Source organism: Vigna angularis, chromosome 8, assembly GCF_016808095.1.
Source record: "Vigna angularis cultivar LongXiaoDou No.4 chromosome 8, ASM1680809v1, whole genome shotgun sequence".
NCBI lineage: Eukaryota > Viridiplantae > Streptophyta > Magnoliopsida > Fabales > Fabaceae > Vigna > Vigna angularis.
In genome coordinates, this window is record NC_068977.1 from 32,261,186 (window position 1) to 32,288,499 (window position 27,314).

The window sequence follows — 27,314 nt, forward strand, 5'->3', positions numbered from 1 at the left end:
TACACCTAGTGTTGGATCTAGTGATCAAATGAATGTTTGTTTTAACTTATAAACGTGTCTTTCCATCAATACAAATGTGTAGAGAACCCCTTTAGTCATTAAAACAGGTTCCAAGTGCATCAAAAGTCAAATTTCATGGTTGCTGTCAACTGGTATGGGGCTGGACGCCCTCTGGTTTGCGCCCAGCGCCCCCTGAGCGCCCCTGAATGTGAGACGGTTTGCGCCCAGCGCCCCCCGAGCACCCCTGGATGCGAGGCGGTTCGCGCCCAGCGCCCCTGAGCGCCCCTGGGCGTATCAGCATGTTGTTGTTTTTGTTTTTGATAGTTTTTGGGGTTCTAGATGTCCGTTTTGGACGTTCCTTAGGTCGTTTTGGAGGTTTTGAACATGTATGGAACTGTTGGTGATGGTTTCAAAGCCATTTTCTTTGTCTAAGTATGAGTTACGGGGTTTTGTGTTGTTTAGTGGTTCTCTTGGGACTGTTATTGTCTCGTAATGTGTATTGGATTGATTAATGTTGTTTGCTTAACAGATTGTCATGTACGGTTATGTATGAGACTTGAGTGATTGGAAAGAACATGGTTGTGAACTATAATGATGTATTTGAGTATGAATTGGACATCTCAGGGTGAGATGATTGGAACTGGTTGTGGGGGTTTGTTGTTGTTCTGTATAACTGTATGGAGCTTTGAACTGGTATGTCTATCCCTACACTCAAAGCACTGTTCATGCTCAAATAGAGAAGAACAGTGTGAGTGGTGAGAGTAGAAGGAGGTCCTCGTCTATAGTCTTAGAGTTTAGACATAAACAGATTGGGGGACTTACCTTGCATAGTGTTGGGGAGGGCCAGCTGAACTATGCAAGTGCAAAGACGACCAATAGTTCGACAGTTATACCAATCCGGATGAGTTGTGTTGAGTGTTTGAGTCATGGTTTAAAGGGTATGCTTTAATTGTTCTTTTATATGTAACTAAGCATGATGACATCGATTGATTGTACTATATGTTTATTGCTTGTTTATCTAGCTCACCCTTGCTTCTGTGTTGTGTGCTACTTGTGTATGTTTTTCTTGCGATGATCATCCACTTGGATGGGAGCAGATGTTGTTGAGGAGGTTCCCCTAGAGCAAGAATTGGAGGATGCTGATGCTGCAGTATAGTCTTTTTAGAATTTCTAAATTTAAGTTGGTGTAATTTTGAAATACTCCAAACTGTTTAAGTTTTAAGTTCTGTCCTTTATGTGGATTACTTTAATGTTAACTACGAAACTACTATTCTACTCTGACTGTTCTCTTTATTGAAATGATGACGTCTTTATTATATAAGTTGTTATATATTTGAGGGTGTCACATATAGAATTATATAAATTATTATTATTTAGATAAATTTTATTTCGAGAAGATATTTTTAGATTTCTTTTTTATTTTTCATTTCTCACTCTATCAATTACAAATAAATATTAAATCATTATTTTTTAATACGGAAATTAAGGTTAATTTTTACTTAGACATTGAGAGGCGCAAAGTAAGTTTTATTACAGACTGGAAAAATAATTGGGAAACTACTACGTTTTAGTAATATATTCTGTAAATTTAATTAACAATTGATTGAGTTTTATCATAATATTTTTAAAAGTTATATGTACGATAATTTTTATTGTTATTAGGGTTAAAATATTTACGTCTGTAGTGTTTAAAAAGTTAACTATTTATTGTTAATGTTAAGTAAAATGAGTATTATAAAATTTGTATTATTTCAATTCTTTTAAAGTTTAAAATTGTAACATTCCAAAAATACAGTCCAGAACTATATAATAGAATAATCACATTAATTAATAATTCAGATCAGTCTTTACACTAAGAAACGTACGATTATGGCCGAACGGCCTTACATAAAAGAGTTACACAATTTACTACACAACTTAAGAAAATTTTAACCGAACGGTTTACAAAACTTATACCGAACGGTCAAAGTAATCAAAAAGGAAGGTGATCGAACGACCACCTTACTATACTAAAACTAAACTACTGACCGAACGTCCTATTGTTCGGCCTTCACTTCTACCTCTATCAAATTTTCTTCTTCCAGCGCTTCTTCCAGCAGCTCGTCTCCTTTTGCTCACATCCACAAGGACGATCATTGCAATGACAAGGACGGACGTACAAAACAAGACAACACAGGAAAACACAGGGTAAGCTTATGTAATTTAATTAATTCTATAAAACATTTATTTCACATAAATTTGATATTCATCAAATAATCAATCAGGCAATCATCCAATCATACATTTCCAACCAAAATCATATGTCAAAGCATGCAATGACCGACCACTTTACTCTGACTGTCCGGACTGTATGAATTCTGTGTAGCTACGACATTTTTGCACCTGGGTCATGTAACAGCTGAGATACCCTCACCAGCTAACGCCCAAGGTTAGTCCGTTCCGCCCATATTTACATTATGGTCTAAGACCTCCTGCCATTCCCACACATGACTTACCCCTCTCTACGTGAGAACGAGTAATCACGGAATATCAGGATAAACGCCAGCTAAGCTTTGTCCACATTCATACTTTACCAATTTCAATATCATCCATGAGTCGTTCCTCCCCAGAACGCTCGTTCACAATTCACAACATTTCAATCATATCGTATCCTCTTCATCTATCATTATCCATAATTTTAATTTCATCTTTGTCAGCACTTCGAAGAACATCAAATACCGAACGTTCAGTCCTCACTCAGAACGAGGATGAACACTAGGAAAGAGACAGAGAAGTCTTTCGTTTCAGAATAGAATAAAACCGAGAGGGTTACTGTCAGATTGAGAAAGAAACCGATTACCTTTAAACATAACCCAAGAATGAACGTTACTTACAACATGAATCAGTTAAATGAACTGACTCTCTTGAGCTCAAATCAACACTTCAAAGAAGAGGTCAAGTACTAAGGCTTTAGGCAGGAACCAAATGAAGGTAGACATGTCAAGACGTTTACAGAACCATTCTTAGAATAATTCACATACAGAAATCAAATGCCAGTCAATGACCGAACATGATATAGGGAAATTCTACTGAGGTTGGACGAACGTCATTTTCATCAGGATATATCATACCATATACGAGTACGAGCGCTTAGTATAAGACCGAGCACTACTCATTACGAGCGCTTGGTGTAAGACCGAGCACTACTAACTGATAATAGAAAGCTCGATAAATATAATAAGATATTATTGGAATAGTGTTTAAGAATAACTAAAATATACAAATATATATATGTTTACAACATTTAGGTTTATCACCGAATACTCAAATGCAACTACGCTTGTCCGAACGTTCAAGCACAGTATTATCACAAGAAGACGCTCGTCCTCAACTAGGATTCTTTCCAAATGAAAGAATTCAATTTCAAACAAGTTTACTAGAAGCACCGAACGGTCAAGGACCGTTCAATGACGAACATACATTATCATAGGGAAATTTCATATTCCGAATTCATTTATATTCAAACTCATTTCTCAACATATAACTTCATATTTGCATACATTCATATCATAGCACATTTCATATTCCTCATACATCAGAAACATAATAATCATCTTATATCATATAGTCAAATATCACAACAATCATGCTTCACTGCAACTCAACGAACGTTCAAGCAGCACAGTAAACATACAAATTAAATTAAATAAGTGATAACGGTAATTTTTACCATTATCTTTGAACCAATTTTCGTACCAAATCTACCCTTTTGAAGCTTGAAACATGTTTAATCCTCCCTTTTCTATCTAAGTTTGTGGATAAGTCTAGCTTAAGCTTTACATTTGAGTTTTCATCACTAACTCCTCAAATTTGTAGGCAATTTGTGTGTGTTGGAGAAGTACTGAACTACTAAGAATGGGAGCCAAGGAAAAGGTACAAAAGCAGGAGGCTAAAGGAGTAAGGAAGGCACCCCACGCCTGGGCGTGACAAAGAGGGCGCCTGGGCGCAACTTTGCCCGAGAATCTCACGCCCGGGCGTGACAATGGGGCGCCGGGCGCGACTTTACAGAGAGTCTCGCGCCCGGGCGTGACAAATGGGCGCCCGGCGTGACTTTTCCAGAGAGTTTCACGCCCGAGCGCGACTGAGAAAGGGGGCTGGGCGCGACTTTTGCTGACCTGGAACCCTAGACCTATTTAAAGCATTCTGGAACTGAGGGTGCTATCTTCTTGGCGGCTGAAGCTTGAAAGACCATTTTTGGACCTCAGGGAGCTGGTTTTGGGCAGTGGGAACTCTCCATTCTTCCTCCTTGGATCCCCATTCTTCCATTTTCCTCCATTGTAAGCTCAAGTTCTCCATGACTATGGAGTACTAATTTCAATTTGTTGGGGAATGATGTAGTTACGAAACTTTCATGTAAATGCACTTGAGTTTAATGAATTTAAGCTTCTTTCATTTGATTGTGATTGTTTAATTTCCTTCTCTTAAAGCTTGTTGTGACTTGATCAACCATAGCATGAATCTTAGATCTGCTTGATATTGGGAAATATTGTGTGGATCTGGAACTGGAATTAACACCTATTGGGGATTGTATCTAGGGATAGAGCTTGACTCTTTAGTTGTCTTAAACCTCTAATTGTAATGCAGATGAACTTTCTAGGTTACCAAGGGATTGAAACTGCAAAAGTGAGTCTAGGCTCTTTCTACCAAAGAATTGGGTCTGAGTATAATAGGAAGGTTGACAAAAGCAATTAATTGAAGAAGTAGTAATTTGCATTTGCATGATAGCGTAGTAATTACAATCATTCTCCAACATCTCAAATCCATATTGTTTCATTATCCATTAACCACTTTCAATCTTTTAGTCTTTAAGAAGTTCATTTTATCACGTATATATGAATTGGAATTTTATTGTACTTGAGTCATACTAAAAAGAGATTATTCTTAGTCTAAGTGAGTTAAATTATTATACGGTTGTTAAGTGTTACACGAGTCTCTTGGGAAACAATATCCGGTCTTACCGGTTTATTACTTAGAACGATTTGGTACACTTGCCAGAAAGTTAACAATAAGCTTCACTTACCTCTGAGCGTGAACGAACGTTCCTAGAGACAGAATACAATTTTACCACTACCGGTTTCCCTACCTTCAACGCTCAACAACTCCAACTACACCAAATGATAACCCAACACTATCAGAATCACTCATTTTGAGAATGATGATCAATCATAGGAAACCAGAACTGGGTTTGCATGTTTAGGAAACGAACGACTGGGTGAAAAGAAAGACTTACCAGCTCAGCTTCACAAACCGAACGGTTTATCTGGAAGCTCTTGACGCCGGGAGTGCTTCTACAGTGGCTGAACGGAGATCGGAGAAGGGAAAGTGAATGTGTTCTTAGAGAGAAGATGAAGAGGATGTAGAGAGAAGGAGGAGAGAATGAGATTCTTTAGAAATCTGAAAAGAGTGTGCATGCAGAGAGTGGGGTAGATTTTCTGAAAATCCAAGTTTTGCTTCACACTTCAAAACGGACGTCCCCTCACCTGTCGACACTTGCTTTCCACTAACTGATTTCCGGATCTCTTCGCTTGACACCTGGCGTCCGCCATCTGAGTGTCGAGCCTCCCTCTTGACACGTGAATTCCACTAAACGATACATGCGTGGATTTTACTGGTTCTGACAAAAATATATTTTAAATTCTTATTGGTAATAATGATTGAGCAAGAGCTGACAATGAGTGAATTGTAAAACTAAAAATAATTTTAATTATAGGTATAATTAGCATTACATTAAAAACTCCTTTTTTCATTTTTATTATAGAAAATTAAGTTAATTATAAATAATAATTTAAATTAAATAGATAGTAATTTAAAAGATTAAAATAGAAAAATAATTATTTTAATTTAAAAATAATTAAATTTAAATTAACAATCATTTAAAAATAATAATTTAAATTAAATAAATAGTAATTTAAAAGATTAAAATAGAAAAATAATTATTTTAATTTAAAAATAATTAAAATTTAAATTAACAATCATTTAAAAATAATAATTTAAATTAAATAAATAGTATTTTAAAAGATTAAAATAGAAAAATAATTATTTTAATTTAAAAATAGTTAAATTTAAATTAAAAATCATTTAAATGGTAAAGATATAAATATATTTCAACAAGGTGATCAGCTAAATTCGGTTAAATTTAAGTAAAATAAATAAATTTAGTCAGATTTAACTTAAGAGACACTAGTATGGAAAAGAGATATACAGTTATATAAATTATTATTATTTGGTGATATATTTTATTCCCAAAAGATATGTTTTACATTTCTTTTAATTTTTCATTTTAACTCCATTAATTACAAATAAAAATTAAAATTAAAAGTCTTGTTTTTTAATATGGAAATTAAAGTTAATTTTGACTTAAACATTGAGAAGCACAAAGTAAGTTTTATTTATTTATTTTTTCAGGTCATTTACTAAATGGAAAAATAATTGAAAAATTACTACGTTTTAGTAATATGTTCTGTAAATTTAATTAACAATTTATTGAGTTTCATCATAACGTTTTAAAAGTTATATGTAAGATCATTTTTATTGTTACCCTAATCATTTGATATATTTCAACTTAAATAGAAATTTAGAATATTGTTTAATATGTAATAAAAATTTAATATTATTGAGTTAAAAAATATATTAATTCAATTTTTAAAGTTTAACACCAAAATATTTATATATAAAAAATTAGAATAGGGAAGAAGTTTAATTTGTTTCAAAGTTTACAAACTAAAACTGCATTTAACCGTTTTAAAAACTATGGGATTAAGTTAGTAATTACGGTGGTGCAGGTAGTAAAAGCTCACGCATAAACTTTCCGGGTCAAAACCTGGTTCGGTCCAGCCCATATAAACTACAACATTTGTTTAGCATTGCTGAGGAAACAGTTGCAATGGCAAACATGGTCTTTGTTGGTGTTAAGGTTGCCGCTGTTTCTCTACCACCATTACCCATTACAAACAAAGCTCTAACTTTTAGTTTCACCCAGAAGAGACACTTCCTTCTCCTGAATTGCTCCCGAACCAATAACAGAACATTGTCTTTCTCTTCTTCCTTCTCAATCTCATCATCTCCCCTCACAAACAAGGGTGGTTGTTCTGTGTTGGCTTGTCTCCCTCCTGCTTCGTCTGAATCCTCAACCTCATCATCTTCCACTGCTAAACCCTCTTCCACTTTCCCTTCAACTAAGCTTTATGTCAGTGGTTAGCTACTCTTACTCTTCTCCTTTTCTCACACTTCTGTTTTTCTTATCCAAATTTATGTACGAGTGATAAGTTTTCAGCTTTTTCTTTTTTACTTTTTTGGGTCTCCCTCCTGTTGGGTGCTTGTGTTGATGAACAACAGCAGTTTTATCTGTTGTTACTAGTGGAAACTTTGATTGAAAAAGGGTCTTACTTTACTTTTTTAGTGAGAGTTAGGTTCATTATGGAGAATGCTTCCTTTATTTCACTGAAAAACGATGGTTTTATTACATGTGAATTTTAGCATTGGAAGCATCCAGAATCTTGTCTAGTGTTGCAATGGTGGTGCCATCATTGTTTAACCGTATATGATATTAGGAGCAAAAGGGATAGTGCTACGGATTTGATCTGCGAAAGAATGACTGTCGATGGCATTTTTTGTTAGTACTATTGTGGATTTGACTTTGAGCATAAATGTTTTGCTATGCAGAAGAGTTTGATGCAATAGTGGAAGAAAGAAGGTGCCCAATATCTCTAGCTTCAATTCAGTGTCCACACCTTATTGTTTAACTTTTATGGATAAAGAAAGAGGAATGATGTTAAGAGACAATTTATATGAATTCTTCTGCTAGAATAATGTTTTTAGTTTCAACTGTTAACTGATCTACGTGTCTATTTAATTATGTTTAGTTCTTTGTACAAATTTTTAAAATGCGGTTACTGTCTAGCAAAAATGCTTTTTTCATCTTGCAACCAACATTAAGCTAGGCATTTTGTTGAAACCTTTTTGCAAACTGTGTAACCATTCATCTGTAGGGCACCTTGATGTGCCTTATATACTAGCTATGATTGCTCTTGATTCAATGGTCATTTGCCATATGTTGTTGCTAAAGTCTACAGATTGTATCCCTTACTTCTTACGCATATTAGGATGAATTCTTGCTATTTGTTATGAATTTCTTGGATATTTGATTTTATGTCAATTTTGGACAACAACTTTATTTCTTGTTCTTTTCAGGGTTATCATTTCGTACCACTGAAGAAAGTTTGCGAAATGCTTTTAAGAATTTTGGTCAACTCGTGGAAGGTAGGAAAATGATGATATTTTCCTCTTTGTCAATTATGTTTTTTGACTAAAATTTAGGGTGTAGTATCTGTTAGTAATTTGCCAGTTCTTATCAATTTGTTGGTAACACTTTCTACTTCTAAAATATTTGCTTAACTTTACAACAGTCAAGCTGGTGATGGATAGAATTGCAAATAGACCAAGAGGGTTTGCTTTTCTTCGTTACGCAACTGAAGAAGAATCTCAGAAGGCTATTGAGGGAATGCATGGAAAGGTATGATGCCATTTGGTTTATTGCTGTTGTTAAATTGTTGTCATGTTCTGCGTTAATTCATTGAATAAATTCTATGATGCCTCCAAGGCTTATCTTGGCCACAGCGGTGGATTTTAAATTTTTTTAAAGGAATGAATTAGAATATAACCATGATTGCATTTATGTAGCAAACTAATCTAGAAACTAGATTGAGCTCTCCTAGTGAGAACAGAGTCAAAGAAGCAATATTTATGAAGCATCTTATTGTTTAAGTGTGAAGATTTGTAACAGATTTTTAACTCGGAAAACTCAAGATACTATCAACTGAAACTGTCAAAGGATCACTAGAAAACCAAATCCTTTAAACCAGCACTGGAACTGTAGTGCTCCCTTTGATTGTGGGTCTAAATTGTTGTATTATCTTGAATGTCAGTTATTCATTATTTCCCTATTTGCTAACTTTAATTAACAGAAAAAAGTTTTAAACTTTGCTGGATACTGACAAGAAAGAAACCACTTTTTCAGTTTTTGGATGGTAGGGTCATATTTGTGGAAGTTGCCAAACCGAGATCAGAGCTACCGCAGCGGAACAGGCAAGGCACAAGATTGTTGTAATACGAAGAACCAAAGTTTGTTCATTTTGGTGTGCAATAAGAACTATTGCTGCAGTGTACTTGACACTTTATATAAAAATACTCTGATCATGAAACTTTGTTGGCTCCCTCCTACCTCCCCAACTGAGGCTGCAGTGGAACTCATTTATAAACCAACTGTCATTTCATTACCGGGCTCTATATTATCAGAATTGATTAGTAATGAATTTTGATCATTATTATATAATGCACGATGAAGTTATAAAACATGTTGGCTTCTGTTTTAAGTATTGGCTCTAACACTTGACAATAGTACTGAATTGATTGAAATATTATCAGTTTTTCGATCAAATTAGCGAGTGGATAACATGTATGGAAGTGAACTACTTGACTATTGTCAGACCAGTCACTCTAGCAATCAAGCTTAAAAGAGGGAACAAGTTAAGAACTGTAAATTCAACAATGAAGAAACAATGTTTATAATCTGTGATTAAAAAGAATGATACAGAAAGAAAATCCGAAATACATGACACTCTCTCAAAGCTTAATACATGGACACAATATGCTTTCCAGAGGCAATCCTTTTGTCAGAAGAAATAATATGATGTTCAGTGACCTGCGATGCTTGTCCAAGCTTCCCTGGTACACCCTCGTCACTGATGTGTGTCACTGATATGTGTAACATGCAACTGGAAAGACATGCAAATAGTAGAAATAAAACTAACTTACAGACTTGCTGCTATGTGTCTATTTGGTTAAAGTAACTGTAACACGATACAAACCAGAACAAATAATGCCACCAGCCCCCGCATGAATTATTGGACATGAAATGTTTTCACGTGGAAGAAGAAACTTGTTGGAAAAAAGAATTGGAAATCAGATGCTTGTCAATTAGACAATTAGATCACAGCTACCTAAATCAGGTCCTTATTTCTCAGTTTTTTTTTCCCTCTAATACCATGATTATGAATCTTCTAAAAATGGAATGGAAGGCTATGAGCACACACGAGCTCGTTGCCCGTCCCTCTCTTCCAAAGCCGCAATTAAAGAAGTTCCATCTCTTTCGGCCAAACATCTTTTATATGGAACAAACCCTCTTGCAGGCTTCTGGGGTGCAGCTCCTTCCCCTTCATATTTTTCACACTTAGAATCAACAGCATCTGAGTTCTTGCCTTGGTTTTCCATGTCACAAACTGATTCTGTGTTGGAACCAGTACAACAACTTTCCTCCTCTCTTGCTCTTACTTTCAAAGAGGGCCTAAGAGGCATGTGATTTAGGATCTGATTGCATGGGCTTACACAGAAAGCTGGGAGGCCTTGGTACAAACTCCACTGTGGAAAAGATGCATCAGGTACACATTCACTGAGGCACACGTTCTCCTTCGGTGGCTCTTCACTGCGATCAGCTCCATCAGAATCAGGTGTTATGGAACAGTTGCCACCAACCAAGCCTAGTGATAATTGTGTATCTACTTGCTCGGTTGATTGACCAAGCTTCTCATTCCCAGCATCATCCACTACATCAGACTTAACAGTTATTATTGCCTTACCATTGTCATCTATGTTCTGCGGCTTCTGATTGTCTACCATAGATACCGTTCTTCCAAAAAGCTTAATACTAGTGGTTTGTGGCATATTGGCCGAATCATCTATACCATATTCAGTTTCCTTGGAACTAAATTCGGGCTTCTGCAGCAACACCGGAGAATTTGAAAGTTAGTTAAACCTAGACAACAATAGTTGGACAAGCTTATCCAAAAAGAACTTTTAGGAGAAAAAATTATAAAGGAAAAAGATTAAATTAATTTTCTATAAGTCATGATTAACTTACGCACTTTGAAAAAACTATATGGGAGAATTTCTGTAATTTACCTTATACATAAACTAATTTTAATTTCTTGAGAAGTCAATTTTTTTTCTTGTTATCTTTCTCTGTTAAAGTTCTTCTAGGATAGCTCGCCTTTCAAAAGATCAATCATAGAAATCAAGAAGCTTATGATACCATGCACATGTTTGGGTCAGAAACAATGGATAAAGGAACTGAAGCTGGAGATCCTTTTTCTTCCTCCTCAGATGCTTTGGATGTCATACAATCATTTTCCTTTTCAACAGGTGACAAGCTGACGGAGTGAATATCAGTTGTGCAAGAGTTTGGCGAAAGGCATCTGTTATTCTGCTCTGAAAATGCAGACCCAAATGCTTCCGAACCAACCGTAGATAGCACAGAGGTCGGAGATGGGGTGTCTTTCTCTGCAACCAACAGGTTTGTGGATTGAGATGTTTCAGTTTCATTTGGTATGGCATGTCCTCTGAAAGCATCAACTGATTTTCGAGGATATGGGTGGAGGGGTTTTCTCTTAGGCCGAGGAGGAGGTATGTTAATTGGCTGTATAGAACTCTCAGCACTTCCCTCAGATTCCCTAACAACCTGAAACCAAGTAGAGTGTGATGCTTGAGAACACAGAAGTGAACAAATTCATCTAACTTCAAATGCTATTAAATTGAAAATGATCAAATTACTTTAGCTTATAATAGCCTACATGCTCCCAGTAGAAATTATTTGCTGAAGTTTTAAACAAATAATAATATTAACCTTAGAGAAAAACTTTTGAGCATGGCTTCGAATCTGAACAGCTGTTTTGGTACCTATATGCTCTGCATGAAGAGAAAATGATTTTCATCTGACATGAAGACAAATGAAAAAAGGAAAATTTCAGATTAATAACTCAGGACAAAGAGTTTACCTTCAATTTGGCGCCACCCTCGACCGTACAATTTCAAAGCTTCAAGGAACTTTTGATGCTCTTCCTCTGTCCACTTCTCCCTTTGTTTAGTAATGGTATATGGTTTCCTCACCTGATGAACATTGAAATAAGTTTTAGATATCAAAACTAAAAGTGGAACAAAAAGGTCATTAAAAGGAATACTTTAACATGTAAAGTGAAGCAACCTTGGGAGCATGGCCGTTTCGGACAGAAGGTATATGAGCAACATTTTCAGATTGTTTTCCAGCATTTGAATGGCAGTTACTAGCTGAGCCTGATATGGTTGATCTTGTGTTTTCTATTTGATCCTACATTAGTAGTAGTTGATGAATCAATAACTTTCCTCCAATGAAAGGATAATGGAAATAAAGGAAAAGAAAGATAGATAATCTCATCAGGAAAGAAAATGATGCTAACTAGAATATATTTCAGTTCCTTTTAAGAAATAAAGTCACTGGATGAATTCATAATGAAATTCTCTTTCTTCCTAATATAAGAGGACAAAAGTCTCCACAAGATTGAATGCACGACGATTGAGACCAGCTTCCAATTAAGCAACAGCAGATCATATAGAGTCTAAAAGAGCTGACTTGGCATCTCTTCCAAACACATGCTAACCAATTCAACTATACTCAAACCAAACCAAAAATTCATTTACATTCTAGTAAAAACACTGTCAATAATGTCATATGAAAAAGAATCAGCTGAAGCCATTTTGGTCCCTTCTATGAAATTCCTGTCCAAAACTTCCAGGGGAATGGAGGATTTAAATTATCTTTCAAAACTGCAACAGCATAACATTGGCTGCATTTGTCTGCATTTACTCAACCCATCAAGGTTCTATAGTCTTTCTTTTATTACGACTTCAACTTAAAACCTGTAATACATGCATGGGATGTGAAATTCTTCAAAAATTAAATGTACGGGTTCATTAATATCCGTTTTAAAACAATAAAAATAATTGAACTGGCATAAATAGAAGAAAATATTTATCAATAGTTGGGAAACATTTACAATATAAGGAATTAATAATTTCACATCTCTAAAGGATGAATGGATCTGATTTAGTAAAGAGAAACAGAAACGGATAAACTGATTAAAACGGTAAAAAATTCCTAAACTAGAACTGAAAAACTATCAACTTAACAAAAAATGATCTAGTTAGTACATAAGACATACCAAGCCAGACCAACTTGAAATAGATTCTTATCCCAGTCACATATCTAGTTCTTTTTAATAAGCACCCAATTACCAAAAGATGTACCAATGATCTATATTTGTAGATGCCACCGAAGAAATACATGTACCCTTTCCCTCGCTAGAATAAAATCTCCAAGTAATACAGAATATTAATTTAGTAGGATCAGATCAAACATGAGTTAAGCACTATTCCTAAGAAATTAGAAGCCTATAAGCTGGAAATTTAAAAAAGCACTTTACAGTGTACACAAATATAATGGTGCAGCAACTTAGATGCTGATCAAGCCACCACTTAAACACCGTTTCTTTTAGTTGTTTTAAGAGAGATACAATCGAATAAATCTAAGAATCTGCCAATCCATTTTCCATACAACATCCAATATGACCACAACAGTAGAAACAAATAAAACACGAACAATACAACAAAGAAAAAAGAATCCACCTAAGTTCCATGTTTCTAATCTAGAAAATGAACAAAAATCAAAGGGTGCTCTAGAAAAGTGGCAGGTTGCACTGTTTCTTGCTATACCTGCATTTCCATTGGAGCAAAATGAGAGTCAGCCTGCCTCGGAAAACACCCCAAACCTCCACAGAGACTAACCCCAGCAGCTAACAACGACAAAAGCTGTCACCAATCAAGCCACACCAACAAAAAAGTGATTTTTTTGGGAAATAAAAAAAATCACATAGCATTATTCATAATCTCCTGCTCCATGTTCTCTCAGATATCAAAATTAAACAGCTCAACTTTTTTTCTCAAAATAGAAATACAAGAGTCAATGCTCAAATCAGATCAACCAGTTACAAATGCCAAAAGCACGCGAAGAACTGAATCCAAAGCATGTTGTTATTGTTCCTAACACACACACGAAATTGAGAACAGTGAATACCTCTGATTTTCAGACACCCCAGTTCGGGAATTCAAGATTCAACAGTAAAGATGCGAACTTTCTCGGAAAATGAGAATTTTCCGAGAAAATCAAGGCACCCCAGATGGCGAATTGGAAGAGAGCAATGGAAGAATGCGTGAGCAGAGAGGGGGAGGAGAATGAGAGAAAGAGAGACTATAAATTATGAAAATAAAAATAAAAATTAGAAAAAAGGGGAAAAAGGAGAGAGTGACACGTCAGATTGAGAAAATATTTTTGAAAAATAAAAATGAAAAAGAAATTTCCATGGACGATTCGAGAAGGCATTAAGGTTTTGTGGCTGAAAACGGTCCGGGCCCAAAGACACGTGGCGAGTGTTTGTGATGTCTGATATTTAGTTTTTATTGGGAGAAAATAAAAATAAAAATTGGTAGAAAAAATGTGGTGCTGCAGATTTTATTGTGGAAGACATTAGTGCTCAGAAGATAATTGAGAAGATTTTTATTATAATAGGATATTTTTTTTGCTTGTTTTTTTGTGTGGCTTTTTTGACTTATTGTCATTTTTGTTTATGTTCTCATGTTCTCCCACACGCGATTCCAGTGCGTGAATCTCAGTGTTAGACCAATCCACTGTTAATAATTAGAATTAAATGGGTTAACTAAGATATAAACAAGTTTGACTAATGGGTTTGGATACTACAATAATAAAATTCCAATTATAAAAATGACTTTTTCAACCCATTTTCTCTGGTAAATGTTATTACCAAAATGACTTTTTCAAACTAATTATTTTTTACACCAATTTTTGTTACAGTTGTAAAAATGCTTAGCAAATAAACAAACTTAATAAATATTAATTAACACAAAGCCTTTTACTGGTATATGGAGTAGTTCGTGTTGAGATTATTAAAAGAAGATAATGTTTTTAACGACACCAATTAATATTTTAACACATCAATTATTTAAATCATCAGTGTATTCGTGGTGGTCTTAACTGGTATTAATTATATTACAATTAGTTCCAATCAAAGGTAATTATATAATGTATTAAATAAAATAATATATAAAATATATTATCTTAGTCACGGACTCTAATAAAATAATAAAAGTAAAGCAGTTGAAGACATAATTCATCATTAACACTTTAAGTATCTTTGTCTTCAACATTTGGACAAAAACAGTGAATTTTCTTTTTATCTGAAACTGTGAGGCCACAAACATTGCTACAACTGCGAGATAAATTGCTGATATTTGATCAATATTTTATGTTTTGTACATAGTCTTACAAAATATGTGTTTAAATATTTTTTTTAAAATTTAAAAACTTATATATATAGAATTAAAGATTAGTTGAGATGAGACAGCAAAACACGTAGTGGTTCAATATTACCTAATAATTTCTTATTGGAGACTGATATGATTATATTATTATTATTATTATTATTATTATTATTATTGATTGATTGATTAATTGATTGATTGATTGATGAGTCTTTTTTATAATGTAAGTGAAACAATTAAAATGTAATTTTTACACATAACTTGATCTGCTTGTTAGAATATGATTGTAAATTTAACTTTATTAAAGTATGCAAATGGATATGTCACAATTATCTTAATAATTGTAAGATGTGGATGGTTTCTTTCTAATTGTTTGGAATCAGAATAAAATGTTGCTTAGCTTTCTCAGTGAAATTTTAAAATATCTACACTTAGGTTATTTTATTTTATTTTTCATCTCATTGATTTAAGAGATTAGTCCTCGTAATAATTTCATTAAATATATTAAAAAAATAATAATTTTTTAATTATGACCACTTATCCAGTTACATAATTAAGACAAGAGTAAAGAAAATTATTTAATTGGAAAAAAAAAGTGAAAAGTAAGTAAAAATTTATGACAATTTTGTATTAAATTTAATAAATTAGAAAATATCTTTAATTTTATTTCAATAAGTATGAATTAAAATTGAAATATGATTAAATTATGAAGTAATTAAATTATAAAATAGAAAATAATTTATATAAGATTTAAAATTAGATATATTTAAATAAGGAAATGTATAAATCATGTAAAAGAATTCCATATACCAATTTTGAAAAAATAAAGTTTAATGGAATAGTTCTAAATTTAAAATGAATATTAGTATTGTTGCAGTGTTTACGAAAAAATCTTCTATTTTAAAAAAAGAGATGGAAGCCACCGAAAGTTATTTACATAAATTTAATAGGTGTTTTACTGTTTTGAAACTAAGTCATAAAAATACAAAATAAATAAATATATTATATATATATGGAAATACATCATAATGATTGAAATTTGAGCGCGTGGTACAAACAAATGTTTGGTTTGCAAGTAATTTGCACACTTACGTCAAAAAAAAATCCAGACACAGTAACGACCACCAACCACTAAAATCTATCAACAACACCTCAATTTTTAAATATTTAAATAAATACACTTTCATACATATATTTTAAGTGCTTCACCTTGATTCACGCATGTTATCAAATATTTTTCACAGTACTATTATCAACCTAAGATATCACATCATTAAATAAACTTCTTATATGTAATATTTCAATCTGTAATTTATATATAGAAATTTTTTTTTCTTACTTTAATAATTCCAATATGTGTTAATAATTTTCAGTAAAGTTACAAAGTTAAAGATGGTATTTAGACTCGGTAACTTAGAAGTAATTTTGTTATTTAAAGAATATAATTTTTTCTATATTAAAATTACTTGCTTAGATAAAGTAATTAAATAATTTAAATTTTAAGAAATTTAAGAAATTATTTAAATGAATAAAATAAAATATTTTTAAATAATTTAAAAGTATAAGAAATTTTAAATTTTAAATATTCTTAAATAAAAAGTTGAGACAAGTCGGAATAAAAGTCCAATTGAAGTGACTCGTGATAAAAGTTGAGTCGTAGGTTAGGATGACATGTTGACTCAGCATGGGTTGATAGTTGATTTGAGTTATTTGAACCGAAGTCGATCTGAGTCGTATCGACCCGATGTCGAGTTGAATTGTCTAGGTTTGAAGGTCAAGTCGGCTCGTGCCAAATGTCGACTCATTGGTCTAAATAAAAGGTCGAATAAAGTCAATCCAGACTAATAGTCTAATTGAATTGACATAGATCGATGATCAAGCCGAGTTGATCCAATATCAACTCGAGTTGAAAGTCGAGTCGAATCAGATTGACCTAAAGTCGAATCATGTCGACTTGGATTAAAAGTCAAATCAAAATCACTCAAAAGTAATTATATAATTATGGTATGAGTTATACATAATTTTAATTTTTAAATTAAAATTCTATTTTAAAAGTTAAAAAAATAGATATAATCTTTTTAACATGCGGTGTTAGTTTTTCTTTTACATATTAAACATATTTTCATATGACATTTGAATTTTTTTTATTTGATAAATTTCAATCAAAAGTTAGTTTAAAATACCATTAAACAAGTAAAAAATAATTAACATTATTAACTTAAAAGGCTGATTTTTCACTTTTAAAGTTTGAAAATGTATCAAATTTCAAACAACGACATACTTTGTATTTATTTTAATTTAGAGTGAAATTTTCAAATTTTTAAAGCTTTCAAAGATTTAAACTTTTAATATTATATAATATACTAAGAACAAATTTAAAAATAATGAAATGAAAAATAAACTTAATTTTTTGGGATATAATATAACATTAGACTGTAACATAGGAAAGTCAAAATTGAATATATATATATATATATATATATATATATATATATATATATATATATATATATATATATATATATATATATATATATAAGAGGAACGAGACGAAAAGCAAAATAAAATATTTATTTGGTCAAGGGTTTTGTGGAACTATCTCATATTGAGTCATATTGGAATTAGGTTCAAATCAAATTAATTACAGATTTAATGCAAAACACACATTGCATCCAGTTTAATAAACCATAACAAGTGTAGATTAAGTCTAAACCAAATTAAGATAAAAGAAATTAAAAAATTTTAACTTTAGTTTGATTTCAAGTATAAACCTCACATTTCATGAAGTATAAGTTAAGTCAATATATATTGATACGAATTACAGCCAACAAAGAGTTAAGTAAAAACAAATCTCTATATTAAATATAAACTTCTAAAGTAAATCCATCAATTCAATTTAAACTTTAAAATAAAGTAAACTCAAACTCAATAGAAGATTTATAAACACAAAACTTTCATTAATAATGAAAAAAAAAGTAAATATGTTTAAATATTTAGTTTACTCTTCGAAAGTTTTTATTTATATGGATTTTTTTAGTCATCTTATTGGTTTCATCAATTTAGTCTTTTTTTAATGCTTATGGTTACTTTTATTTTGTTTAGAGTTCGATTGCTGATGTGGAGGTTGATGTCTCAGCATATATCCAAATTGGTTCAGTTTTCAAATAATTGATGTTCATATTATTTTTTAAAATCTTTTTAAGGTTATGGTGGCTTGTGTTTCAGAAGTTATTTTTGATCTCTTATGGTGTGAATAGTGTAGTTGCTTTAAAATTAAATGTTCAACAATTTTTTATAAATGTCATTTAGAAAGAAAGAAATAATAGGACAAATGTCCTGTGTCATTTGTTGAGGTTGATTGTCTTGTTTAGCCAGAGTTTTAATAAATTGTGTTGTATCTCATTCTTCTTTTATTTTGCTTGTTAATTTTCATTTGTGGTTTGATAGGCTGTATGAATTTGTGCATTCTTTGTTAACATCCTTCCCATGGCTCTCAACAGTGCCCCAGCAGACAGTCATTTTCTGATAAATAACACATGGGAATGGGATGCATCCTAAATGCTAAGGCAAGAGGTGTCCAGAGATAAGAACCTTTCCTTGACCAAGTTTCAGGTACTTGCAAAAGCTTTGCCTGAGTCAGCTAGGACATGTGATGATGGACTTTACAGAGCAATTTGATAGTGTGATAAGAACCTCTCCATTTTGAGCTTGAGAGTGTGAAAGCCAAGTACATGGAGCTTCAAAATGATATGGGTAGTTTGCATAAACAATTTGATAATATGGATAGTTATGCTCTTGGATATAAATAAAATGCATTAACAAATCTTGAAGGTGATTTGCATTTATTATACACAAAAGTAACAATGCATCAAACACAACTAAAGAAAAGTAAATACAAAAGTACGCAAAACAATGATACTGCAGTAGCAATCAGAAAAAGAAAAAAGCAAAACTTCGCCGCCGCTTCCGTGGGTGGCCCCAGAGTGCTGTAGAGTCTAAGAAGAAGAAGTCCATCGTGGCTGCGGAGCGCCGGCAGAAGTGGTGGTGGCTGTGCAGGGGTGGCGATGTCAGGCCGGCGACGACACGTTTTATTGTGCGGCAGCAGAAATTGAACGAATGGTGATGGATTCTCCGACGAACCACGATCGGGCTTTGTTTTTTTCCTCCGTCTTGCCACTTTCGTGTTGCGCCTTCAAACTCTACAATTTGCGCTTTCAAACTCTTCAACCAACCTTTTGCCAATTTTAATCCAAGAAGAACGAATCTGAATTCCTAATTCCTCGTCGTTAGATTTAAGACTCTATGCATATGCCACGTTTTAAAATCCATCATCAAATCCGAAATCCTATTTTTAAAATGTTTTTTTTTATCAAATACCGCGTAGGCACGTGAATGTGACGTTTAAAGAACTTGTCACTTAAACATTCATGTCATCAAAAACTTAATTCCGAAAATAAATTTAACGATAAAAATTTAATTAATTCAAATTATCAATTTTAAAAACTTAATCGAGGATTCCAAAATAAAAGAGATTAAAATGGAAAAAATCCACAAAAATAAGAGCAACTAAAAAATTTAAATAACTGAAGATTTAAACTAGTCGATCATAAATTCAAATCGAGTCACTTTGATAATCAATTAAATCGAAAAACTGAAATTCTATCTAGATTTCTACGATGAGACGTAATAAAAATTAACTTGGGAAAGCATTTGTTGACTAAGCTTAGATTATGATTGAGTTAAATAAAGAGCATAATTAATTGGTGCTCTAAATTTAAAATGTTAGAGTTTCACGTTTAATTGAATTAATTTAAAAACGAGTGTGTATTATCTTTTTCGTTCTTGTCCTTATACCTCATTACTAAAGCACATTTAATTTATTGAGTAATCTAATAAATTTATATTATTATTTTTTCTTTAGTATCGTAAATATAAATAAATTTGATCTTCTATAAACAAATAAAATAAAAAAATTATGGGCGATACTAACACACACATGAATAATTATACGTAGAAGTAGAATTTATAATCTGTGTATGTAACTATCACCTACTTATATTGTTATACTTGTGTGTGCATCTACCACTCACTGACTTATATTATCATCTATTTACATGTCATGACACATTTTTCGAAATTACAAAACAATCATAAATAACAATGAAAATCACCAAAAATAAAAAGTTATATGATCTCAATAACAATTATGTATAAATAAAACAATGACATAAATATCTACACTTGCCAAAGACATAAATATCATTATAATTAACCTTAATAATAGTTTAAAAGTTTGTATTAAATTCGAACATTTGTGACTAATTTGAGTATATACTTGACTGATATATCTAAAACTTCACTTAAATAATATCTAATTCCTTATTTTAGTAAGGACATTCATTCACTGGAAACTCTCAATCTTAATATTAATATTACTTGAGTCGGGATGCAAATATCAACACTTCAATACTTTGAATTTTGCAAAGTTACTATTTGGAAGCATGTTTAAATCTTAATATAATTTCACAAAAAATGTTTTAATAAGATGATATCTGAATATGTCTATGTATTATAATTTTATTTACCTCTAATTAATATGGAATATCAAAAATGTATTTTCATGTTGACATTTAAAAATGTTTAATACGAATAAGGAAAAATTTAATAAAAAGTAACACCAAAATTGTTAAACTTAATTAGGATAAATAAACTTTTAATTTAACTCAATATCATAAAATTGACTTAATTTACATTTACTTATATACTATAATTATGTTACAAAATCAATTTATTTATATACATTCACATATTATAATTTAATCATATCTTTAATTAATAAATAATCTCTAACAATTAACATAATTTTTAATTATATCTTTGGTCAATATATAATCTCCAACTTCATAATTTTTGGAATGTCTTATAACAATTTAATACTAGAATAAAATATATAAAAAAAAACAATAAATCAATAAGTAACAACTCGAGGAAAAAAAATATTATTCAATAAAATTCTATATACGTCACCATTCCTAAAAGATAAAAAAAAAATATTAAGCATTATGGATGTTCCAAAACTTAATTCAATTTAATATAAATATATTTCAATGCAATCATAATTTTCAACATACAAGAATTAAACTTCAATCCATTTTATCATCATATTTCAGAACATACAAATAATCTTGAATGAAATAGATGTAAATATGTAGAAATAATTTGTTTACAAGTAAAACAAATTTCGAACCTTGCCAATTTTCAAAATAAACAAGTGGAAATGTCAAAATTTCAACATTAAAAAAACAAATCACTTGTCAATACACAATGTTAGAGAAATAAAATTTAGATGGAATAAAGAATGAATTAATTATAAACCTATGTTTTTAAAATGTTTATTTTTCATGATATTTTTTTTTCTATCCGGATTAATATATATATATATATATATATATATATATATATATATATATATATATATATATATTAAAAAGTACTGTTGAATATTTTTTAAAATCTTTTCATTAAATAACAGGTTGACTTATATTTATTTAGACTATATTTATATATCATAATTAAAATTCTATAGTTTAATACACAAATTATTATTTATTTATTTATTATTTTATTATTATTCATATATTATACTATTTATTATGTAAGTATTATTTTAATATTAACATAAACTCACGATCTAAATTAATTTTATAAATATAAATATCTAGAAGCACTAAGACAATAAGGGAGTGAATATAGGTGAATGCGATTCCATGGTGGGCTCCCCACCGTACCTTCATCTGCTCTGGCTTTATTGCCACCTCAGCTTTTCACTTCCTTATTTATGGTAAACGCCAACTCCATTTCTCAATTTCAATTTCTCTCTTATTTTATTTATTTATTTATTAATTTATTAATTTATTAATTTATTTTAGTTGGAGTGCAAGTAATTGCTATTCATCATGCCCTCTCACAGCTTTCCTGTGACATTGTACTTTCAAGATTGAGTTGTTCAATAGTCCAATCAAATTATATTTATTCCTCCCTCCTTTCACTGCTAAAATTTCTAAAAAAAATAAAATCATTTCAATTAAATTCTCATTTTCCAATTGAATTGATTAAAATTATAAAAAAGAAGAACTAGTGAAGTTATTTATTTTTTACGAAAAAAGAAGTATCTAGACATTGGTGCTTGGTAGTATTGAGAAAGAGAAAGAGGGTTAGTTTGAAATATAGTAAAGTATTGATAATATAAAAAGCAGAAAAAATTGTGAGCCACAATTGAATTAGGGTTAGGGTTTTGCAGAAGTTGTTTGTTGGTCTGTTGGTTGGGTTAAGGAACACGTAGTCTTTATATTTATAACACTTCCAAGTCAACACCAAAACAAGCACAAATCTCACCCACATCTGTCTCATGTCCTTTCAACCTACCCTACACTTTTGGCCCACCATCCCTTAATACCAATATACTAATATTAATTATCATTATTATTTTTTAATCTTCTTTTTTATTATTATAATAATATTAAAAAAACTTATGGATGCATATTAAAAACAGCGTTATTTTACTAATTTAAACCATAATGCGTGTATTTCCACGATTTCTTCGAAAAATATTTCCTTTTTTCCCCTTTTGTCCACACATTCATTTAGCAACCTTATGCAAATTTGTGGCCAACCAAACTTAGCTTGAAGGGTTATCAAGTAATGTAAATCAATAAAATGGAAGACACTTAAACAAAAATTTATCTAATTCTTGGTATATGAGTAGTATTAAAATTGATTTATTTTAAAACGAGATCTTAAATTTAAATTGTGTTGAGTCCGAGAAAGAAATTTATGAGAAAGACATAATACTAATGATATCTGAATCAATCCAATAATACTAATGATATCTGAATCAATCCAATAAAAGATTGATATCTCTATTAAAAACTTTAACGAGATTAATGAGATATTAACTTTATTTAAAAAATAGTTATTAGTAAAATGAATGAAAAATACTTCGTATCAATAATATAAAAAGTTAAATTTATAAGTAAAAATAATAATTACGCTACTCCATATTCTTTAAATTTACTAAAACTTTTTTATTAATATATTTGATCCATGTGATGAAGAATTCATGAGAAGGTTTGTTTGTGTGGATAAGTGGGATCACATGATCTTGTAGCTTTTTGGGGTTAGGGTTTCATTCTGGCCATAAAATTGATGTGTGCAAATCTCATCAGAGAATTCAGACCTCTAGTTTTAGGGTAGAAGAAACCTGAAAACATGGCCACTCTGAGCAAACTTCACATGCCTCTCTGGATATGTATTTTCGATAAAATTAAAAATTGCCCATCTCATTTTTAAAATTAGTTCAGTTCAGTTTCCTAGGAAGTTTTATCTCGTATATTACAAAAAAAAAATAGTATAATTGTTGTCCACAACTTTTTCAATTTATATATGGAATGGTTCATAAAAGCCTAACTATTTTTCCTTTTTTAGTAAAACCTTTTTTCCTACAAAAGTTAACATTTAATTTAGGACTATTATTCGAAAACTAATTTTGATTGGATGGTTTGTAAAATGTGGTATTTGCAAAAGTAGTTTACTCATAAGGAAATAGGTGATAATATACCAAAAATAGTACAACTTTAAGTTGAAAGTGAAAGGAGAGTGATTATGATTGTACTTTCTTCCATTTTGTTCTTGTTTATTCTAGGTGTTCTCATAAGGGTCATTGAATGTTCATATAATAACTTTAGACACGTTGATAAATTCGATTATGCTTTATATTTTTCAATTTTAATTTAATCACAAACATTGATTTTCACACCCAACCCTATGTGGGCCATTTCTATTATGGGCAAAGGGCCCACTTCAACATTCCAATGTAATTCTTTGGGTATGCTTTCCTTCATCCTATCAAATTTTCTTCAACACTATTATTTTGAATTTCGTTTTCCAGAACATTTTAAAATAAATTCAGAATTTTGTTCGGAACACAATCAGATTTTTTTTCCAAAAGCTTTTGATGAAGTGTAACAAGAAATTTGACAGGGTGCAGGAAGCAATAGTCTTTTTTTTTCACCTCTTTTATTTTATTGGAGGGTTACTCCTAGTTTAAAAATTCCAAAACTAACTTTTATATTTTAAAAGATCCTACGTCACAATTTCTTTTTTTCAACAAATTAATATGCCACATCCGAATGTGTCCATCTCCTTCCTTAAGTTTCTATTTTATTTTAGTTTTTACTTAATTAATTTATTGTATTATTTAATTAAATAAAATAGAATTAATTTACATAATATATTATCTATAAATTAATTAAAATATATTATTTAAATAAACTAAAAATTTGAAAAAAAAAACTTAAACATTGTGGCATGTGACACATACGTTGATTATAATTAATTAAAATTTTTATAATTTAATTAAATTAATAATAATTATTTAATTAAATAAAATAAATTAATTTATTACATAATTATATATAAATTAATTTTTTTAATAAAATAATAATTATTAATTTAATTAATTATTTAAATATTTTTTATATAATTACTTAAACGAATTGTCCCATCAGTTTTTCGTTAAAATTTTCTTTATTTTATTAGTTTTTAGTTTATTAATTTATTATATTTTAAATTAATATATAAATATTATTTAAACTTTTTTCAAATTTCTTACGTAATTATATATAAATTAATTTTATTTTATTTAGTAAAATAATTATTATTAATTTAATTTATGTATTATTATTTAAATATTTTTTATATAATTACTTAAACAGATGTGTCACATCCATTAAGTTTTTATTTTTAGTTTTTAGTTTATTAATTTATTGTATTTTAAATTAATATTTTAATATTTTCTTTTATATTTTAAATTAATTTATAAAATATTTAATTTTTTTTATAATATATTATGTAAATAGAAAATATTATTAAAATAAAATCTAAAATAAAAATAATAAACTAAAATATAAAAAAAGTTAAAATATGTATACAGATACAGATGTCAACATCATGTCAACATCCGTTCAAGATGAAATGGATGTTGACATCCATTTATAACAAGGGTAAATTGAGTATGGGGTGGCGCATGGAGCATTTAGTGGTAGTGGAAAGAGCAATGCTCTTTTCATCGAGTTTATTTGGACTTTGTTAAATGTATCTTTGACATTGTTTTGGTGAATGTTTAAAATTAATTATTTAACATGAATCTTGACACTTTCTCCACCTTTAACTGCTAAATTAAACATAAATATATGCAATCATTGTTTTAAGTGCGTCATAGGATTTAGGATTCTTATACAAATAAATAAATAAACTAGAGTATTTTATATGAAAATAATAAAATTTAGTTAATATATTTTTAAAATTTACTTAGTTATTACAATGTTTTTAAAATTTATTTAGTTATTACAATACTTTTAAAATAATTAATTTATATGTCACGATTGAAGATTAGATACACTTCCTTCGATTCTCTAAAAATGAAAATTAAAAAAAAAACTTGATACCTTTTTATAACAATGAAAATTTTTCAGAAAATATTTTGAAATGTTAAGATTTTCTGTTGATGTACAAAATTTTGGAATCTAAATATATAAAATATAAAGTTAAAAAATATCTTTATTTATATATATGTAAACAAATTGAAGATCAAAGTCTCTTTCATATCTAAACAAGTTCTACCATGGGATAACAAAATGACTAAGATTGACTATCTAATAACATGAGAAAGTCTCATTGTTTTGATATTCATCTTCACATTAAAAATTAACTATCATTCCTTAACAGATATGAAATGTTTGTTTCATTCTTAATGTCATCAAGTAAAATTAAGAAAACATGAAAATACTAATAATTTAATGTTAAAGGATTTTTTTTATGTAAAATATTAAAAAAATTATAATTATATATTCCAAAACAAATCAAAAAATAAAAAACTAATAAAGATAAAACAAGTTTAAGATATGACACATAATTAATATTTTATAATAATAAAAACATCTATTAATTTTACAAAAATGTTACACAATTGCACTTGTACAATCCACCTATGTAAAGAAAAAAGGAGAAAAAAAATACAATAAATGAAATTGAAAATTTTAGTTAATGTAATATAATATAACGTTATTTTATTCATTATTACATTCTTCATTGTATTTCTTCTTTTATTTTTTTTATCAGCATCATCTTTTCATTTTCTTTGTCCATGGTTGATTGCATAGTAATGAAATTAGACCTTTGGTGAATGTTAAAATGTAGTTCTTCTTCTACTTTCTTCACTTGGACATCAAACTTCTTTGAGAGTTATTCATCTTCTTTTCACTTTGATTATTCTTTTATAATTTTATAATATGAACTTTGAATACTTTTAGACTTTAATACCTGAATGAGTTTTAATTGAAATTGTTCCTATTATTGAAAGTCTCAAGTTAACTAGAAATAAGATCAATTTAAAGTATATAAGTAGGTACAAACCTTACCTAAAAAGTCGGTTTTGTGGAGTTGAGTTATAAGCTTAAAGTCCACTTCTTAACACCTAAAACAAATGATGTTGCAAGGAGTAATTTCTCCTCTGATTTATCTTCTACAATCTTGATATCTTCTTGAGGATCTTGAGATTTGCATACATTTTTAAAGTGTCCAAATTAATCATATTTGTGACATTTTACATTTGGCCTAAACTAACATTTGTTGGATTGGTGATTTTTTTTTGGCAATAGGAATAAGATGGAAAAATTTGTGTTGTTATATTTGTTCCTTTTGTTGTTTTTAACTGAGAGGATTTTCTTTTGTATGATCTTCTTTCATTAATCTTTGTTGCTCTTGTGCTTGTAAGACATGTATAACATCTATCAAACTAATAATAGACAAGTTTTTTGTGTTTCCTAAAGAAGCAATAGATGCTTCATAAATCTATGGTACTGCCACCAAAATTTTTTCAAAGATTTTGAAATATGGAAACTCTTTTCTCAACAATTTTATCTTGTTAGAAATTTCCAATAATTTGTTTAAGTATTCCTTAATTATCTCATACTCTTTCATCATTTGCATTTCAAACTCCCTTACAATTTTAAGAC

The 27,314-nt window shown here is 30.2% G+C and overlaps 2 protein-coding genes across 3 annotated transcripts; one reads left to right on the plus strand and one right to left on the minus strand.

The window, feature by feature from the left end:
• The first annotated feature begins 6,913 nt into the window (after positions 1–6,913).
• Positions 6,914–9,410, plus strand: LOC108345682 (organelle RRM domain-containing protein 6, chloroplastic). Its single transcript, XM_017584356.2, has 4 exons — positions 6,914–7,232; positions 8,230–8,298; positions 8,445–8,551; positions 9,056–9,410. Exons 1-4 carry the CDS (start codon positions 6,923–6,925, stop codon positions 9,143–9,145), a joined length of 576 nt encoding a protein of 191 aa, XP_017439845.1. The 5' UTR covers positions 6,914–6,922; the 3' UTR covers positions 9,146–9,410.
• A 168-nt stretch (positions 9,411–9,578) lies between these two features.
• Positions 9,579–14,139, minus strand: LOC108345681 (protein REVEILLE 7). Of its 2 annotated transcripts, none has more exons than XM_017584353.2 (7): positions 13,979–14,139; positions 13,618–13,697; positions 12,074–12,196; positions 11,868–11,979; positions 11,717–11,778; positions 11,126–11,551; positions 9,579–10,812 (listed from the first exon to the last, which is right to left on the minus strand). In XM_017584353.2, exons 2-7 carry the CDS (start codon positions 13,627–13,629, stop codon positions 10,117–10,119), a joined length of 1,431 nt encoding a protein of 476 aa, XP_017439842.1. In that variant the 5' UTR covers positions 13,630–13,697; positions 13,979–14,139; the 3' UTR covers positions 9,579–10,116. The 2 variants fall into 2 exon arrangements, with proteins under 2 accessions (XP_017439842.1, XP_017439841.1); XM_017584352.2 differs by having other exon boundaries at positions 13,618–13,713.
• Between the last annotated feature and the right edge of the window lie 13,175 nt (positions 14,140–27,314).

Bases quoted from the DNA above. Each gene is read 5' to 3' on its own strand.
- LOC108345682 (XM_017584356.2), top strand. From the start codon at position 6,923: ATGGCAAACATGGTCTTTGTTGGTGTTAAGGTTGCCGCTGTTTCTCTA. The intron at 8,299-8,444 runs GTAGGAAAATGA...ACTTTACAACAG, and splicing joins TTTTGGTCAACTCGTGGAAG to TCAAGCTGGTGATGGATAGA. The intron at 8,552-9,055 runs GTATGATGCCAT...CCACTTTTTCAG, and splicing joins TTGAGGGAATGCATGGAAAG to TTTTTGGATGGTAGGGTCAT.
- LOC108345681 (XM_017584353.2), bottom strand. The intron at 11,552-11,716 runs GTTAATATTATT...ACTTGGTTTCAG, and splicing joins CTCAAAAGTTTTTCTCTAAG to GTTGTTAGGGAATCTGAGGG. The intron at 10,813-11,125 runs GTATCATAAGCT...GTGTTGCTGCAG, and splicing joins CTGACCCAAACATGTGCATG to AAGCCCGAATTTAGTTCCAA.